This window comes from Cnephaeus nilssonii (assembly GCF_951640355.1).
Source record: "Cnephaeus nilssonii genome assembly, chromosome: 8".
NCBI lineage: Eukaryota > Metazoa > Chordata > Mammalia > Chiroptera > Vespertilionidae > Cnephaeus > Cnephaeus nilssonii.
The window spans coordinates 29,668,421-29,688,741 of NC_137079.1; the positions used below are offsets into that span (position 1 = coordinate 29,668,421).

A 20,321-nucleotide genomic window follows, 5' to 3' on the forward strand; every position below is an offset into this window, starting at 1 on the left:
GAGGAAGAGCTGTTTTAAAGGAAGTGGTCACCATCACTACCATCATGCTTTCAAAAATAAAGGTGACAGTTTCACAAGAATCACAAATCTCTTGCACTTTTCATTATTAAGTGTCGAGATGCTGATACCTATGTATTGCTGCCGTTATCAGAGTGGTACCTGACTCTGCATTGCTTTCTGTTTGGAGCTGTGGATTCATATATACTTATGGGAACCAAATTTCTACACAATATGGCTATTTTCAGCAACCTCACTAAAGTATTTTGTGTTCTCCGTGATCTTGAATTATGAAGATTTATTGAGCAAGTTTGGCTGTTTATGAGATTTTTTGTATTTGATATAATTTGTATAATCTTTTACTTTTTTAAGATGCTTATTTTTGGGTTAGTGACAGAATTATTTTGGTTAATATGTCTTGATAAGTTTTATTTTTGAGTATTTTTTGCCTTAAAATTAGTGATAGAGGATTATGTTTACCTTGAAAATTTTACAACTTAGAGCACAAATTATTTCTTCTGGATATTTTAGAAACAGGAGTAGTTATTTCATTGTTTTTTGCCAGGTGTGGTTGTCTGTGATTATGAAATATCAGAGTTTGTATGCACAGAGAGGCACGCCTAGCCACGAGACAGACTGAAGTTCAACCCCAACCCCAACTCACGGGCTTTGTGCTTTGTGGTGACTTGACTGACTTCTCTAAGACATAGCTTCCTTTTTGTAAATAGGAGTGAGTTACTTATTTACATGTGGTAATAATATGTCAATTATTTAGTATTTAATAGTTATTCAGTAAATGCTAGCCACCTCTGTGATGTTTAAAACTGCCCAGATGCTCCAGAGAATTTGCTCTTCTGAAAAATTACTAAACTATGAAAATCTACAAAAATCAGTCTTTAGGATTTTCATACTCTGATAATAGGATGGCTGCCAGTTGTGTGGGGGGCGATGATTCTCTCTCCAGACTGTTAACCATCAGTGCTGGAGTAGAACAAGATCTACATAATAAGTCAGATTTATTCAGTGGATTTTATTCAGATACTAGCCGCCCATTGCAGGAATACTCCTGCAAGAATAGGGCTTCCTGCAGCCTGAGCAAAGCTCCAACCCATCTCCGCTGCCTCGCTCCCACCCGTCTCCTCTGCCTCGCTCCCTCCCGTCTCCGCTGCCTCTCTCCCTCCCACCCGTCTCCGCTGCCTCCCTCCCACCCGTCTCCGCTGCCTCGCTCCCACCTGTCTCCGCTGCCTTGCTCCCACCCGTCTCCGCTGCCTCCCTCCCACCTGTCTCCGCTGCCTCCCTCCCACCCGTCTCCGCTGCCTCCCTCCCACCCGTCTCCGCTGCCTCGCTCCCTCCCTCCCACCCGTCTCCTCTGCCTCGCTCCCTCCCGTCTCCGCTGCCTCGCTTCCTCCCGTCTCCGCTGCCTCCCTCCCTCCCACCCATCTCTGCTGCCTCGCTCCCTCCATTCTTCTCTCCCTCGCTCCCTCCAGTCTCCTCTGCCTCGCTCCCATCCGTCTCCGCTGCCTCGCTACCTCCCGTCTACTCTGCCTCGCTCCCTCCCACCCATCTCTGCTGCCTCGCTCCCTCCCGCCTACTCTGCCTCGCTCCCTCCCTTCTCCGCTGCCTCACTCCCTCCCATCTCCGCTCCCTCCCACCCGTCTCCTCTGCCTCGCTCCCTCCCGCCTACTCTGCCTCCCTCACTCCCGCCTCCGCTGCCTCGCTCCCTCCCTTCTCTGCTGCCTTGCTCCCTCCCTTCTCCTCTGCCTCGCTCCCTCCCGCCTCTTCTGCCTCCCTCACTCCCGCCTCCGCTGCCTCGCTCCCACCCGTCTCCGCTGCCTTGCTCCCTCCCTTCTCTGCTGCCTCGCTCACTCCCTTCTCCCCTGCCCCGCCTGCTTCCCTCTTTTCTCCAACTGCCCCGCTTGCTTACTTCTCTGCAGCTTTGCTCCCTTCTGCAGTGCTTGGCTTCCTTCTCCACTGTCTTCAGTCTTCGCTCTGTGCCAGGATATGCAAGTTAACTGCCATCTTGGTTGTGTTAATTTGCATATCGCTCTTGATTGGCTGGTGGGCGTGACTGGTGGGCGTGGCCTGTGGGTATAGCAGAGTGATGGTTAATTTGCATATTACTGTTTTATTAGATAGGATGCTTAGGGATGGATACAGGAGAAGATCTAAAAGCTGAGAAATTATTTAAATTCATCAGGCAAAGTAATTTATGAAGCAATCATTTAGACCTAAGGTCCACTGGCATTTTAAAGAGATTATGCAAGAAGACTCATAACGAGATCTCAGAATCCTCAGATTGCTGAGATTCTGATGGAAGCTGGTTCTGCCTGCTTCACTCTCAGCAAGGTTTAAGGGGTGCCAGTCTTTGACCCATCTGGTTCCACTTTTATGTATACCATCTGCATTAAAAATATATGCAAAGTGATGGAAAGACACAAGGCTGTTTATTACAGTACTAGAGGCCCAGTGCACGAAATTCGTGCACAGGGGTGGGGGGGGGTCACCTCAGCCCAGCCTGCACCCTCTCCAGTCTGGGACCCCTCAGAGTATGTCTGACTGCTGGTCTAGACTGGCAGTTGGACATCCCTCTCACAATCCTGCACCACTGGCTCCTAATCGCTCACCTGCCTTGCGTGCCTGGTCGCCCCTAACTGCCCCCCCCTGCCCTGCCGGCCTGGTCGCCCCTAACTGCCCCCCCTCCCCCACTGGCCTGGTTGCCCTTAACTGCCCCCCGCTGCCAGCCAGGTTGCCCCCAACTGCCCCCTCCCTGCCAGACTGGTCACTCCTAATTGCCCTCCCCGCCTGCCTGGTCGCCCTAACTGCCCTCCCCCGACCACCAGCCTTATTGCCCCCAACTGCCCACCCTGCCGGCCTGGTTGCCCTCAACTACCCCCCCCCCCCCCCCGCAACTGGCCTGGTCGCCTCTTACTGCCACCCCCTGCCAGCCTGGTCGCTCTCAACTGCCCCCCCCTGCCAGCCTGATTGCCCCCAACAGTCCCCCCTGCTGGCCTGGTTGCCCCCAGCTGCTCCCCTGCCAGCCTGGTCACCCCTCCTGGCCCCCTCGCCAGCCTGGTCGCCCCATGCAGTCTGCTGTTCAGTCGTTTGGTCGTCCCTCACTAACCCCCTTGCCGACCTGGTCACCCTACACAGCCTGCTTGTTCAGTCGTTTGGTCATCCCTTGGGCCGGCCCTGGGTGGCGGGGCAGCCAACATCTGAGGCTTGCCTGTGCCTCGGGCTGGCCCTGGGCGGCTGGGGGGCTGAGGGGACTGGGGGACTCTGGAGGCAGGCGCGCAGAGCGGCTGGACCTGCCTGGGAGCGGGCCCAGCGTGCTGCGTGCCTGCTGCCCTGGTGGGGCTGAGGGGACTGGGCGCCGCCATCTTGTGGCTGTGGGTGCCGCCATCTTTGTGAGGGTGTGATGGTCAATTAGCATATTCCCTCTTTATTAGATAGGATTGTTAGTAATAGCAAAAGACTTGTTTGTGACAAATTATCAAAATTGTTACATGTTCTAAAGTATAATACTGTAGTTATTTAAAACACTGAGGGAATTCTGTATTTACTCATATGTATTGATGTATTTCCAAGGTACATTATTAATTGGGGATAAAGTAAGCTAGAGAATAGTTTGGCATTAGAAAATTATCATAGAAGTTCTTAGTAGTACAGAGGGACGTAGAAAGCACCCCCTCCCCCCCAACTCCTGACATTTCTTCTCAGCCCTACATTAACAATTTCTTCCATCCAGATTTCAATTTAATTTGGTACTTCTGACTCTTCAGGGCCAGTGGGGAGTGACAGCAGCAGAGGAAGAGGAGGAGAACAAGAGGATTCAAGAATTTCAAGAGTCTATACCAAAAATGTGTTCCCAGTTGCGAATATTGACGCATTTCTACCAGGTACATATTAGAGTAACAAAATGCTGTCCAAATCACATTGCTCATTTTCTATACTTGACTGTTGGCTGTCAAAATGATTAGAAAGGAATTATTCAATCAGTGTAGTGGTGAGTAGCACCTACAGTGGTTCCCAACCTTGGCTGTGACCTGTGGTGCAGCCAGGTCTGAGAACCCCTGCCTGGGGTGGTTCTAATGTTATCATTGTTGGGGGGCGGGAGGGGGTGGCTGCTCTGGGAAGACCAGCGTGCATCTCTTCAGCACAGACCTGGAGAGAAGTGCACATGGAGGTACATCAGGATGGTAAGTGCAAGGAGCTGTCAGGCAGCCAAGGGGCTGAGCTCAGGGAGAACAGGTCTGAAGTTGCTGATGAGGGAAGCTAGTCCACAGAGTCCATATTTCTATTTTGTGGGTTTGGTTTCCGATTTCATCTGTTTCTCAGTGTGATTTGATTTTCATGTTGAAAATACAGATGAAAAGATTTCCATGAAGAATTTTTCCATTTGGTTGCTAATAACTAATTAGGAAGGCAAATCAAACTTTTAAAAATTAACGTTTTTGTGTGCTTTGATAGTCATGTGGTTCAAAACTTAAAATGAAGCATCACCACATTGTACCATAGGCTTATAGTGTGCTTCCTGCGATCCTCATAGCTTTGAATTTTATATTTTTCTTGAGTATATCTAAGGGGGAAATGTGTCCCTTTTGCAAGTGCTCTTACTCTAACTTAACCTACTATTGCATTTTGTTGGAAACATGTTTCATAAGTGGTAGTAATGACTGGTTTATGTTCATACAGACATTTTTTTACTTTATTTTTGTAATTTCTTTTATTGATTAAGGTATTACATATGTGTCCTTAATCCCCCCCATTGCCCCCCCCACCCCCCACTCATGCCCTCACCCCCCTGGTGTCTGTGTCCATTGGTTAGGCTTATATGCATGTATACAAGTCCTTTGGTTGGTCTCTTCCCCTTACCCCCATCCTCCCCTACCTTCCCTCTGAGGTTTGACGGTCTGATCGATGCTTCTCTGTCTCTGGATTTGTTTTTGTTCGTCAGTTTATGTTGTTCATTATATTCCATAAATTAGTGAGATCATGTGATATTTATCTTTCTCTGACTGGCTTATTTTACTTAGTATAATGCTCTCCAGTTCCATCCATGCTGTTACAAATGGTAAGAATTCCTTCTTTTTTACTGCAGCGTAGTATTCAATTGTGTAGATGTGCCAGAGTTTTTTAATCCACTCATCTGCTGATGAGCATTTAGGCTGTTTCCAAATCTTAGCTATGGTGAATTGTGCCGCTATGAACATAGGGGTGCATATATCCTTTCTGATTGGTGTTTCTAGTTTCTTGGGATATATTCCTAGAAGTGGGATCACTGGGTCAAATGCGAGTTCCATTTTTAGTTTTTTGAGGTAACTCCACTGTGGCTGCACCAGTCTGCATTCCCACCAGCAGTGCACGAGGGTTCCTTTTTCTCTGCATCCTCGCCAGCACTTGTCATTTGTTGATTTGTTGATGATAGCCATTCTGACAGGTGTGAGATGGTACCTCATTGTCGTTTTGATTTGCATCTCTCGGATAATTAGTGACTTTGAGCATTTTTTCATATGTCTCTTGGCCTTCCTTCTGTCTTCTTTTGAAAAGTATCCATTTAGGTCCGTTGCCCATTTTTTGATTGGGCTGTTTATCTTCCTTTTGTTAAGTTGTGTGAGTTCCCTGTAAATGTTGGAGATTGAACCCTTATCGGTGATAACATTGGCAAATACATTCTCCCATGCAGTGGGCTTTCTTGTTGTTTTGTTGATGGTTTCTTTTGCTGTGCAGAAGCTTTTTATTTTGATGTAGTCCCATTTGTTTATTTTCTCTTTAGTTTCCATTGCCCTAGGAGCGATATCGGTGAAGAAATTGCTTCAGCATATGTCAGAGATTTTGCTGCCTTTGGATTCCTCTAGTATTTTTATGGTTTCCCGTCTTATGTTTAAGTCCTTCATCCATTTTGAGTTTATTTTTGTGTATGGTATAAGTTGGTGGTCTAGTTTTATTTTTTTGCATGTATCTGTCCAATTTTCCCAACACCATTTATTGAAGAGACTGTCTTGACTCCATGTATGTTCATGCCTCCTTTGTCAAATATTAATTGAGCATAGTGGTTTGGGTCCATTTATGGGTTCTCTATTCTATTCCATTGATCTATATGTCTGTTCTTGTGCCAGTACCAGACTGTTTTGAGAACAGTGGCTTTGTAATACAGTTTGATATCTGGTATTGAGATCCCACCTACTTTGTTCTTCTTTCTCAGGATTTCTGCAGCTATTTGGGGTCTTTTTTTATTCCAGATGAATTTTTGGAGAGTTCGTTCTAGGTCTATGAAATATGCCGTTGGTATTTTAATGGGGAGTGCATTGAATCTATAGATTGCTTTGGGTAGTATAGACATTTTAATGATGTTGATTCTACCAATCCATGAACACGGTATGTTCTTCCATCTGTTTATGTCTTCCTCTATCTCTTTTTTCAGTGTCCTGTAGTTTTCCGCGTATAGGTCTTTTACCTCCTTAGTTAAGTTTATTACTGGTATCTTAATTTCTTTGGCACAATGGTAAATGGGATTGCTTTTTTAGTCTCTCTTTCTGTAAGTTCACTATTGGTATATAGAAATCCCATAGGTTTCTTGGCGTTAATTTTGTATCCTGCTGCATTGCCGAATTCATTTATTAAGTCTAATAATTTTTTGAAGAAGTCTTTAGGGTGTTCTATGTACAGTATCATGTCATCTGCGAATAAGGACAATTTTACTTCTTTTTCAATTTGGATGCCTTTTATTTCTTCTTCTGGTCTAATCGCAATGGCTAGTACTTCCAATACTATGTTGAACAGGAGTGGTGAGATTGGGCATCCCTGTCTTGTTCCTGTTCTTAGGGGAAATGGTTTTAGTTTTTGCCCATTGAGTATGATGTTGGCTGTGGGTTTGTCATATATGGCTTTTATTATGTTGAGGTATGATCCTTCTATTCCCACCTTGCTGAGAATTTTTATCAAGAAAGGGTGTTGGATTTTGTCAAATGCTTTTTCTGCATCAATTGATATGACGGTAATTTTTATCTCTCAATTTGTTTATGTGATGTATCATGTTTATTGATTTGCGGATATTGTACCATCCTTGCATCCCCGGGGTAAATCCTACTTGGTCATGGTGTATGATCTTTCTGATGTACTGCTGGAGCCGATTTGCTAGAACTTTGTTGAGGACTTTGGCATCTATGTTCATGAGGGATATTGGCCTGTTATTCTCTTTCATTGTGTTGTCTTTATCTGGTTTTGGTATTAGGGTAATGCTGGCTTCATAGAATGAGCTTGGAAGTGTTCCTTCCTCTTGAATATTTTGGAATAGTCTGAGGAGGATAGGTTTTAGTTCTTCCTTGAATGATTAGTAAAACTCCCCTGTGAAGCTGTCTGGCCCTGGGCTTTTGTTTGCTGGAAGCTTTTTGATGACTGCTTCAATTTCTTCCATAGTTATTGGCCTGTTGAGATTTTTAGATTCTTCCTGTTTGCATTTTGGAAGGTTGTATTTTTCTAGGAATATTTCTATTTCCTCCATGTTGTCTAGTTTGTTGGAATAGAGTTGTTCATAGTATTTTTTAACTATCCTTTGTATATCTGTGGGGTCTGTTTTTATATCGCCTCTTTCAGTTCTGATTTTTTATCAAGAAAGGGTGTTGGATTTTGTCAAATGCTCTTTGCTTTTTGGTGAGCCTGGCTAGAGGTTCATCAATCTTGTTTATTCTTTCAAAGAACCAGCTCTTGGTTTCATTGATTTTTTGTATTATTTTTTTGGTTCTATGTCATTTATTTCTGCTCTGATCTTTATTATCTCCTTCCTTCTGCTCACTCTGGGCTTTTCTTGTTGGTTGCTCTCTTTCTAATTCTTTAAGTTGTAGAGTTAGAAGATTTACTACCATTTTTTCTTGTTTTTTGAGGTAGGCCTGTAGAGCTATAAACTTCCCTCTCAGGACTGCTCTCATGTGTTCCATAGATTTTGGATTGTTGTGTTTTTATTGTCATTAGTTTCCAGGATATTTTTAATTTCTTCTTTGATCTCTTTGGTAATCCAATCATTGTTTAATAGCATGCTAGTCAGCTTCCATGTGTTTGAACTTTTTTGATTGTTTTTATTGTAGTTTCTTTCTAATATTATGCCATTGTGGTCTGAGAAGATGCTTGATATGATTTCAATCTTCTTGAATTTGGGGAGACTTGCCCATACAGACATATTTTTGTGGGATAGGTGTTTTGATAATTAAATGCTTTCTTGACCAGTCGGTTGTACATGTAGTATGTATTCATGGTTCTTAAAAATGGATTCCTAATTATTAGTTCCATACTATTAATTAAGAGAGTTGTACAGCTGCAAAGGAATAGTAATATAACTTAAAAATGTGTCCACGTGGTCATTTCTAAAATGGACAGTGATGGTTGCACATTTTCCTGATAGAGTTGGTACATTTTAAAAAAAGTAATCTTAAGCAGTATAATCCCTAGTTTATCCCTATTACAGACTTAATCTCTGTAAATCATTACCATTCACATGATTCCTTTTCTTTATCAGAAAAAAGTCCTTTTCTCTTTGTATAGGTATGAAATGGTAGAGCATTAACTGTCCCTCGTCATTAACTGCTTATGAATAAACATGCAGAGCCTCAAACCTGTAGAAAGAAATATTCCACATGATCCCTCTAGTGACCTTCACACATCATCATAATTCATCACTCAACAAGAAATCACTGTATATTGTTAAGATTTTTATTTTTCACTTACAGTGAACATACAATATTATGTTAATTTCAGGTGTACAACATAGTGATTAGACATTTATTATTATCCTATATAATAAAAGCTGGCCAACCTAGCACATCCCTCCCTGATAGTGCACCGGTGGGGTCCCTTGGCCTGGCCTGCACCCTCTTGCAACCTGGGATGCCTCGGGATGTCCGAGAGCCGGTTTTGGCCCCATCCTGTGGGCCAGGCCAAGGGGACCCCCCCCCCACCCCGGTGCATGAATTTGTGCACCAGGCCTCTAGTTTTTTAATAATTATATATTTTTTAAAATACTTTTTAAAAAAAGGAGGCAGGAAGGGAGAAGGAGAAAGGGAAACATCAATGATGAGAGAGAATTAGTGATTGGCTGCCTCCTACACGCTCCCTACTGGCAATCGAGCCACAACCTGGGCATGTACAGGGAATCAAACCATGATCTCCTGGTTCATAGGTTGACACTCAACCACTAAGCCACACCAGCTGGACAGATGTTTATATTTTTAACAGTATAGTCCCTTAAGAACTTTCTTGTAAATCTTCAGTCATCTAAAAAGACAAGGTGATATTCACACATGTGCACATTATATGCTTGTTCAAATACAAAATTACTTTGCATAATATATATGAGTCTACAGACATAGCAGCTCTCCAGAAGCAAGGAGAGGGAAAGTGGCAGCTGTTAGAGTTTAGGGAGGATTGACAAGTATGGGGGTGTTTCAGTGACTTTTTCTCTGCAGACAAGTACTTTCTGAAAGTATGGAGATAAAACATCACATACCTTGAACAGATAAATAAATGTCTGCTAGCTGTGCCACAGGTTGTGCAACTTGATGAGTAGAGTTTGTACTTATTAAGTAACTCCTTCAACCCTAGTAGAAACAGTGGATCAGTTTGTTGTATTGAAGTCTGAGTAAACTCTGACATACATCGTCTTTACGGAGCCACCTTGGAAAGGAGGTGATACAGCCACATTCTGCCCCACTCTTTTAGGATGGAACCCTAAAAATATGGTTGAGAGCATGTATCCATTTTTTATATTCTCAATTTGTTTTCTCAGCAGGGCTTTGTGATTAAATGCTCTTATAACTCATACTAGAGGCCCAGTGCATGAAAATTCATGCACTGGAAGGGGGGTCCCTCAGCCAGGCCTGCCCCCTCTCATAGCCCGGGAGCCCTCAGGGGCGGGAGGTGACCCGGTGATCAGGGGAAGGTGACGCCCCCATCACACCTCTGCTGCTGCCACTGCCAGCAGCGCAAGCCTCGGCTGGCCCTGGTTACCTGAGCCTCGGGCGGCCCTGGGTGGCTGGGCAGCCGTCGTCTGAGGCTTGCCTGAGCCTTGGGCCGGCCCTGGGCGGTTGGGGGCCTGAGGACGGATCCGCCTGCACTGCGCGCCTGCCACCCCCTCCTCCCCCCGGAGGGGCTGAAAGGACTGGGGACTCTGGCGGGGCTGAAAGGACTGGGCACAGCCATCTTGTGGCTATGGGCGCCGCTAGATTTGGCATGGCGTGATGGTCAATTTGCATATTCCCCCTTTATTAGATAGTATGAAAGATGAAAAGTATAATGCTAAGTTTTTAACGTAAAAAGAATAAGATGTTTTAACCTTTTGCACTCGGATGTCGAGTGTAACTCGACATGGTTAGCATTAGAATAAAGGAATCGAGAAAAAAGCAAGCGAGTGCAAAGGGTTAACATCAGTTGCTTTGCTCTTTTGATTGTTCTGGGAGAACTTGGGGCAAAATGGAAAAATCTATTGGTTCTTTTAGATAAAATTTATTGGTTGCTAATTTGTATTTGTAAAATGGCATCTCTTCCTAATGTGGGTTCCATTAGGTGGCTAAACTGCAAGGTTCTGGAGCAGTTCCCATCACTCAGGACACTTGCCATAGTGGTGTTTATGTTTGGAAGGAAAAAATAACCCCATGTGGGATTACATTGGAGGGGGCATGTTTTGTGTAGTTCCTTTCTGAAATGAATATTTTGCTCTTTTTGTTTCTTTTTAGGGGATTGTGCAGCAGTTTTTGGTGTTGCTGATGACCAGTTCTGATGAAAGTCTGCGGTTTCTTAGCTTCAGGTTGGACTTTAATGAGCATTATAAAGCCAGAGAGCCAAGACTCCGCGTGTCCCTGGGCACCAGGGGGCGGCGCAGTTCCCACACCTGACTTTCCTACTGGCTTAGGGAGCTGCAAATGCTATTAACTGCATTATTTGACATTAACTTCCATATTTAAATTCTCAAGGCAACTGGCATGCTGCGGGCACCCACCATTCCTGCCCACAAATCCTTCAGTGTTTCAAAGGCATGGCGTCTGGTAGAATCAAAGTCATGTTTTTATACATTGGAGTTGAAGATGTTTGTAATAGCACTAAATTAAATAGGCTGGTTTGCACTATTCACATTTATTTTTTAAAGTCTTCATATTTCAAAGATACCACACTTTGTTGAGGCTTCTTAAGCTCTCCATGATATAATTTATATTTATCACTTTTTTTAAAAAGTCACAGTTTCTTTTAGAGAAAATTAGGGCAATGGATATTAATCAGTTAAGATGGTAATGTCATTGGTATTTTTTTAATATCCTCTTTAGAGGCAATTTTTGTTAATATAATCAAATTAAATCTAAACAAAATGTCCCTACTAAGAAAATATATAGAGCATTTTATTTTGTTTCTTAGTGTTGTAAAATATTAACCTATGTATGAACCTTTATATCTTAGTGCATTTACACATGTTTATTCTTTTCTCTTCAAAGTTTACATTTTTTATATTTAATTTACTCTTTCAGATGACTGCTAAAATAGTGTAGAACAAAGTAAGAGTGATGTGCAACAAAAACATCCTTAAACCTAGATTTTTTGAAACCACTGGCTGAAGTGTAAATATGTATGACTAGAAGGTTAATGAAGTATTTTATTTTCAAAATTCTGATAAGCATTGGGAAGAAATTGACTTGAATAATGAAAGTTTCCTTTTTCCTTGCCTATTTTTTCATTGTAAATATTTATATACTACTGACCAGATGTTGGAGGGAAATGTTTTTGTAAAAATGTCATATCAAGTCACATAAATCTGCCTTTATTATGTTGCATAAGTGAAAACTTAGAAAATTAAAAGCAATTATCTTTCACACGTATTGGTTCTTTCTTGAGGAGTCTGTGGAGAGACAGTCCACTTGCCAAGTTTTGGGGGCAGGGATTGACAGAGTTAGATTTAATGTGCTTCAGTATATGAATTATTTCATCAGCAAAACTAATAAATTAGACAGTGTGTTAGTTTCATTGTAGATCCAAAGGGAATATTACCCACCCAGTATTCACATGATACAGGTGACCTTTCATATCTGTGAGTTCTGCATCTGCAGGTTCAACAAATCACAGATCAAAAACATCGAAAATAAAAAAAGTCATGCTGTTACTGATGTGTAGTTAGGCCTCCATGGTTGTGTTTGTTCTGAACACGTACAGACTTTTCTTGTCATTCCCTACACAATACAGTATAAATTATTTACATAACATTTATGTTAGGTATTCTAAGTAATCTAGAGCTGATTTAAAGTGTCCAGGGGATGTGCGTAGTTATATGCAAATATTATGCAATTTATATATGCAACTTAAGCGTCCTTGGATTTGGGTATGAGTGTGGGGTCTGGAACCAATCTCCCACAGATATTGGGGATGACTATAATATACCCTTTTAGTTATCTGATATCCACATCTGATTCCTGTGGAGTCCTGGCTATGCAGAAAGGCATCCATGGTAAAGGTCAGAACTTCTTAGGGTATACATTTTATTTAGTTAAAAAATTCACAAAAGCAGAAACTTGAAGCAGCTTTCCCTATGCAAAGCTTCTCAGAAATGAATGTGTACTGCAATCTCCAAGAGAAATTGCCCAAAGTGTTTTGACCTTGGAGCTTGTATTTGAAGTTTTCTTCAGAGATTAATTCTCAGTAGAAAGCATTCTAGACAATTCTGTTTTGGGATTAAACCTCCATCTGAACTTAGGGGCCCATCAAGCAATTAGGCCAGATTTGTGGGTTATGAAGGAGCTTCTGAGAAGGAGACATCCTGAGTGGAACCAGGATAGTCCTGGCAGGGTCAGGATGCAGGTCTCACTCAGAACAGAACTGTGGGTCTGGGGAATGGAGATGTGGACCACAGAGGTCAGGGCAGTCCAGGGATGATGGTTACATGAGGCTTTGGAAGAATTCATTGCCGACTCACTGGAGAAGTCACTAATGGACAGGCAGGCCTGTCACAGAGCAGGGTCCCATCAACCAGAATCAGCAAAAGGTTTAATGAGTGCGCGACACTGAGTGGTTGGAGGCATGGCCCTGGGAGGGTCACTTCATCCAAAGAATGGTAATCATTCTTACCTTTTAGGGTTGTAAAGATTAGAGCTAATGCATGCATAGGGTCTGGCTCATAATAACCCATTGTACACCATGTAGACACAAGCGGCGGACCTTCCCCACACGCCACACTTGTCTATTAAAAAAGAAATGTTTTTCCTAAGTGGCAGCCCTGATCAACTTTAAAATAATTTTTGTTGAGAATTTTCAGCTGAAAATATTCAAGAACACCTGAATTGTGAGTAATATATTTATTTTTATAATATTCATTGCAAATTGATTTTTTAATTAAATTCAAAATATTGTGACGTCTGGGGATGGTTTCCGTTTTGGACACGTGGCAGTTAACTGGATAAATGGTGCTCTTATGGTCTGGTAGAGAGAAGGCTCTTGTCCTGGGCAGCTCAGGTAAGCTTCAGCCTAGCTTTTCTGTCATGGAGGATGCCTCTTGCCCAGGAAGTTCAGTTACCGTGGCTGAAGGCACAGTTATCCTCAGGGTGGAGGGACTTGCCTCCCTCGTGTCCTGCTGCGTTAATAGGTGTGGCTAAAGAGGGGAGTAGGCTTGCCTTTTCTTCTGAGTACCCACACCAGGAGAATTTATGGCATTATGATTTCCCTGTTCCGACGAGAATGTGTCCTCCAGACTTGAACATACAGACAGAAGGGTACAGCCAACTTGAAAATGCCACTTATTAAGAAAAGAGTATTTTCATCAAATAGCCACAGTCACATTCCAACCGAATCAGGAGGCATAAAGTCTATGTAAAAGGTCAGGTGTTGCCAGAAACTGTCCCACCTGTGGGTCGTGTGGACAGCTGAAGCTGTGGACTGGGCTGTGGGCCACGGGCTGGTCGTGGCTGTAGCTACACGTAGCAGTGACAAGCCTCCTATCCCAGACTTCCCAGAAGAGTGCTGTAGACCTGAGGGTGGCTGGCTGCCCAGGTGAGCAAGAGGAACAAATTTATGAGTCTAGGATTTAGGGGAGAGGCTAGGGCTAGAGATACTCGTTTGGGAATCATCAGCATAGGCAGTATTTGAAGGCATGGGAGTCAATGAGACTGCCCGTGAAGAAACTACAGAGACGAGGATTCAGGACCAGGTTTGAAGTTCTCCCAACATTTAGAGGCTGAGTAGGAGTGTTGGGGTGTCACAGGTGACCAAGAGAACACTGTTGCAAGAAATCAATGGTCAACTCTTTAGATTGCTGAAAGCCTGAGTTCGATTATGATAAGAGAACTGATCATTGCATTTGGTGAGAAGATGATTTTGACAAGAGCTATTTCATTGGAGTGCTAGTTGGTTGGTTTTATTGTGGGTTTTGTTTGTTTTTTTAAAAAAAGAAACAGCTTTGGGTTTCATGGATATTTTCTACATAATTAAATTTTGAATGTATTTAAGACATGTAGAGTTTAAAGATTATTTACAAAGCCAGAAGCCACCCAATGTTCTACCTGCTAGTGTGAAATGTACAACATGTCCAGTGACCTGTAGCTCCCTTTTGACTCTCCTGATTCTATTTCCTGCTCCCTCGATGCAGGTAAGTCACCTGGCTTTTGTGGCGTCACTCCCTTGCTTTAAAAAAAATAAAAATTATCACCTATGTATGCACTCCTAACAATAGATTGTTAGTGAAATATTTATTTCAACATTTTATATGGGGATCCTATTGATACTTATAATTTAAGTGTCGTGTTAATAACTAACTGATAGCTCCAGCTGTAACTGAAGTTCACTCATTGCTGTTACTACAAGCACACCTCCTTTATTGTGCTTTGCTTTATTGCACTCAGCGGATACTGCGCTTTTCACAAATTGAAGGTAAGGCCTTCACCGGCAAAAAAGATTATGACTTGCTGAAGGCTCAGTTGCAGGTTAGCAGTTTTTAGCGAAGTATTTTTTAATTAAGGTATGTACATTGTTTTATTAGACATAAGGCCATTGCACACTTCATAGACTACAGTATAAACAACTTTTACATGCAGTAGGAAATAAAAAAAAATTCATGTGACTTGTTTTATTACACTGTTTGCTTAATTGTGGTGGTCTGGAAATGAACCTGCAATATCTCTGAGGTATGCCTGTATCCCAGTGTTTTGATCATACCACAATTTATTCAGCCATTCTATTGTTAATGGATGTTTGGATTACTTGCAGTTTTTAGTTACTACAAACAATGCTGATGTGAACATTCTTGAATATGTTTCTTTGGGCTCATATGCAGGAGTTTTTTTAGAGTAAATGCCAGGAGTGGAATTGCTAAGTCATAGGATAACTTCAACTTTACTACATAGTGCCAAACTACTTCACAAAATGTGCCAAATTTCATTCCTACCCCTAGTGTTTGAAAGTTCTTGCTCAGTATCCTGGAACACTTGGCATTGCCAAAGTTTTGCCAAATCTGTTTGCTATATGATGGTATGTTGTGGCTTTAATTTATATTTGTTAAATATATATTTTTTAAATTTAATAAATCTTTATTGTTCAGATTATTACAATTGTTTCTCCTTTTTTCCCCCCATAGCTCCCCTCCACCCAGTTCCCACCCCACCCTCTGCCCTTACCTCTCCCCCACTGTCCTCATCCATAGGTGTACGATTTTTGTCCAGTCTCTTCCCATACCTCCCACACAGACACCCCTTTCCCCCTGAGAATTATCAATCCATTCCCATTCTATGCCCCTGTTTCTATTATATTCACCAGTTTATTCTGTTCCTCAGATTTTTAATTCACTTGACTTTTAGATTCACTTGTTGATAGATATGTATTTGTTGTTCATAATTTTTATCTTTATTTTTTTTTCTTCTTTTTCTTCTTAAAGAATACCTTTCAGCATTTCATATAATACTGGTTTGGTGGTGATGAACTCCTTTAGCTTTTTCTTATCTGTGAAGCTCTTTATCTGCCCTTCAATTCTGAATGATAACTTTGCTGGGTAGAGTAGTCTTGGTTGTAGTTTCTTGCTATTCATCACTTTGAATATTTCTTGCCACTCCCGTCTGGCCTGCATAGTTTCTGTTGAGAAATCAGCTGATGGGTCCCGGGTCCAGGTGAGGCCGTGGGCCCCTGGACCCGGGTGAGCCTGGGTCCCGGGTCTGGGTGAGGCCGTGGGCCCCTGGATCCGGGTGAGGCCACGCGACCCTGGGTCTGGGAGAGGCCACGCGCCCCTGGGTCCGGGTGAGGCCACGTGCCCCTGGGTCCGGGGGAAGCTAGATCCCGGGTCCGGGCGAGGCCATGTGCCCCTGGATCCGGGTGAGGCTGGGTCCCAGGCCCGGGAGAGGCCACGCGCCCCTGGGTCCGGGTGAGGCCATGCGCCCCTGGGTCCGGGTGAAGCTGAATCCTGGGTCTGGGCGAGGCCGTGTGCCCCTGGATCCGGGTGAGGCTGGGTCCCGGGTCCGGGTGAGACCGTGGGCCTCTGGATCCGGGTGAGCCTGGGTCCCGGGTCCGGGTGAGGCCGTGGGCCCCTGGATCCGGGGGAGCCTGGGCCCCGGGTCCGGGTGAGGCCGTGGGCCCCTGGATCCGGGTGAGGCCACGCGACCCTGGGTCTGGGAGAGGCCACGCGCCCCTGGGTCCGGGTGAGGCCAAGTGCCCCTGGGTCCGGGGGAAGCTAGATCCCGGGTCCGGGTGAGGCCGTGTGCCCCTGGATCCGGGTGAGGCTGGATCCCGGGCCCAGGAGAGGCCACGCGCCCCTGGGTCCGGGTGAGGCCATGCGCCCCTGGGTCCGGGTGAAGCTGAATCCTTGGTCTGGGCGAGGCCGTGTGCCCCTGGATCCGGGTGAGGCTGGGTCCTGGGTCCGGGTGAGGCCGTGGGCCCCTGGATCCGGGTGAAGCCGTGCCCCTGGGTCCGGCTGAGACCAAACCAGAGGGAGTCGGACCTGCATTACCACCATTTGTCCACCATCCAGAGCTGAGGGGTCAGTGCCGACATGTACTCATAAGGAACTGGTGGACATTGATATTGGGTCTCAAAAGAACTGTTGGTCCAGAAAGAAACTCACCACAGACTGATTCATTTGCCTGTCAGCATAACTATTATTGCTCGTCGCACATTCAATTCTTATAAGTATATCTCTAGTGACACATGATTTCGCTCATCTAGGGGAAATGATGAACAACATAGACTGATGAACAAGAACAGAACCAGAAACAAGGAGGCATCGATCGGACTATCGGGCCTCAGAGGGAGGATAGGTGAGGGTGGGGGGACGGGGGAGAGATCAACCAAAGGTCTTGTGTGCATGCATATGAGCCTAACCAATGGTTAAGTTCAACAGGGGGTTGGGGCATCCATGGGGAGGGGTGTGGGATGGGAATGGGGGGATGAGGACAAATATGTGACACCTTAATCAATAAAGAAATTAAAAAAAAAAAAAGAAATCAGCTGACAATCGTATGGGTGCTCCCTTGTAGGTAACTAACTGTTTTTCTCTTGCTGCTTGTAAGATTCTCTCTCTGTCTTTTGCCCTTGGCATTTTAATTATGATGTGTCTTGGTGTGGTCCTCTTTGGATTCCTTTTGTTTGGGATTCTGTGCGCTTCCTGGACTTGTAAGTCTATTTCTTTCACCAGGTGGGGGAAGTTTTCAGTCATTATTTCTTCAAATAGGTTTTCAGCGTCTTGCTTTCTCTCTTCTGGCACCCCCATAATTCTGATGTTGGTACGCTTGAAGTTGTCCCAGAGGCTTCTTACACTATCTTCAACTTTCTGAATTCTCTTCTCTTCTTGCTTCTCTGGAGGAGTGTCCTTTGCCTCTTTGTATTCCAAATCTTTGACTTGATTCTTGCGTTCCTCTAGTCTGCTGTTGGGTCTCTGTATAATATTTTTTATTTCAGTCAGTGTATGTTTAATTTCTAGTTGGTCCTTTTTCATATCCTCGAGGGTCTCATTAAATTTATCGGCCTTTTCCATGAAATTCTTGAAAAACCTTATAACCGTGGTTTTGAACTCTATGTCCATTTGTTTGTTCTCCATTTCTCTCGTTTGTGATCTGTTTCCTTGCCTCCTAATTTTTGCTGCTTCCCTGAGTTGGTAGGGTAGCTTTGTGTACTAGGTGTCCTATTGGTTCAATGGGTCAGCCTCCCAGTTACCTGAGGTGGACACTCTTGGTGCACCCCTTTGTGGACTGTGTGTACAGCCTTGTTGTAGTTAAGTCTTGATTGTTGTTGGTGTCACTGGGAGGAATTGACCTCCAGACCAATTGGCTGTGAGGACCCGCTGTGTCTATAACGGAAGAATTGCTGTGCTGGAGACACGTTTATGGGGCAGGACTTGTTCCAGTGGGGCTTTGGTGCTTACTGAGTCTGCCTCTTGAATGTGTCCCTTATGAGAGTAGTTGAAATCTGGTGTCATCTCACACAGACCATTAGATACACTAGCTTCTGGATCTCCAATGGGGTGCAGGTCAGCTACTGTCTGAGGCCACCCAGCAGGAGCTATAGCAAGAACTACAGTTTTCTCCTCTTTGGTTGGGCTTTGGTGGTTTTGGAGCAGTCTGACTGGAGTTGCAGTTTATTTGGTTAAGCTTCCACATAACAGGCCATTTATATGCAAAAGCCACTGTGTGGAGCCTGGGCGGGTTTGTAGAATGTGCGGGGCGGGGAGGGGTCTCAGGGCATCACTAGGCTAGGGCATGGCAAATGGTGATGGCTGCCGTCAGCAGTCTCTGCCTTTCTGCATTTCCAAGTTCCTGCGTCCCGTGCTCCAGCGCAGTAAACAATGATTGCTGGGCGCACCTCTGCAAAAAAGTCACTCTCATTTTCCGACCCGATGGCCAAGAGTCCAGTTTCTCCCCGTAGGCGTCTGGGTCCCCCGCATGTCCCCAGAAACTGGATTTCAGAGTGATTGGGAGCTTGTCTCCCTTCGGGTTGAAAAAAAAGCCACGCGCCCAGTCGCCCGCCACCAGCCCGATTCGTGCGCCTCCGTACCTCAGCTTTTCAGCGTTTGTGCTCCTTTCTCTTTCCTTCTTAGTTGTAAATCATTCACTCAGCCAGCTTTCCCGTGGTTCTGGGTGGTAGATGTTTTGTTTTTTAGTTGTAGTTTTGCAATTGTTGTGCGAGGCGGCAGTTTAGTTGTTTACCTTTGCTCCTATATATATAAAAGCCTAAGCAACCGGCTGACTGGCCGACCGGCTGACCAGCCAGTAGCTATGATGCTCAATGACCACCAGGGGGCAGATGCTCCAACTGGTAGCTATGATGTGCACTGATCACCAGGGGGCAGACTCTCAACACAGGAGCTGCCGAGCTGTGGTGATTTGGCAGCTGCGGTTCTCAGATGATGCACCCAGAATCAGAGAGGAGGGAGCCCTATTCTGGGGTGCGTCACCTGAGAACTGCCCTCTCACAACCTGGGACCGTTCAAGGAATGTTGGAAAGGCGGTTTTGGCCACATTCCTGCAGGCCAGGCTGAGGAACCCCAACAATATATATTGGTCTCTCCAGTGTCCCTCAGGGTGACAGGGTCAGATATATGTGTGTGTGTGTGTGTGTGTGTGTGTGTGTATATATATATATATATATATATATATGTATATATATATATATATATATATGAATATGTATATATTTATATTTTTTAAGAAGACATATCTGAAGTCTGGGGAGACTGTTCTGTGAGCTTCTTTGTAAGTAAGTCAGTGAGGCCTGAGTGTGGCCCATCTGGGCTATGACAGCTTCACTGGGAGCCCGGCCCCCTGAGTCTGGGGTCTAAGAACCTGTTGGATCAATGGCCAGATAACTGCGGGTCTGAAGACCTCTAGGGTCACCTGGCAGGTGTGTCCCGTGGGGTCACAGCCTCACCTGAAACCTTTGCCCCATGGTTTCCCAGCTTGCTTGCCTCATCCTTGTTTGGTTGTAGTGGCCTCTGGGCAGGAGGGACAGTTTTTATAATAGTCACAGCACCTGACGCTCACCAGGCACCTCCCACAGTTTACCTTTCCCTGCACAGCTGCCCAACAGGGTGTTTCTGGGCCTGTGAAATTTGAGGAGACCCAGGTTCAGGAGGAAAAGTGGCCGGCGAGAGCAGGCCACCAAAGCCTGGTTAGTCCTACACCAGCCATTAGAGGCCAGCCTCAACGGGGCTGTGACCTGCACCAGCACCCAGTTGGAGACAAGCAGGACCGAGATCCAGCCCAGCTCCTCCCACCATTCCGGCAGGCTGCCTGGAGGAGGTGTCAGGAAGGCACTGCCACTCCAGCAGCCTCCTTCTTTGCTGGGGAAGGGGGTATGGGTTCAGCACCCTGGGCTGCCCAGCCTAGCCTCTG

The 20,321-nt window shown here is 44.8% G+C and overlaps 1 protein-coding gene across 1 annotated transcript in view; it reads left to right on the forward strand.

Annotated features, from left to right (window-relative positions):
* Positions 1-15,782, forward strand: part of TUBGCP3 (tubulin gamma complex component 3) — a 94,900-nt gene extending 79,118 nt beyond the window's left edge. Inside the window, exons 21-22 of the mRNA XM_079778615.1 lie at positions 3,777-3,893; positions 10,719-15,782. Of these exons, the coding sequence (XP_079634741.1) occupies positions 3,777-3,893; positions 10,719-10,877 (276 nt within the window). The 3' untranslated portion in view covers positions 10,878-15,782. The remainder of the gene's footprint in view (positions 1-3,776; positions 3,894-10,718) is intronic.
* The last annotated feature ends 4,539 nt before the right edge of the window (positions 15,783-20,321 follow it).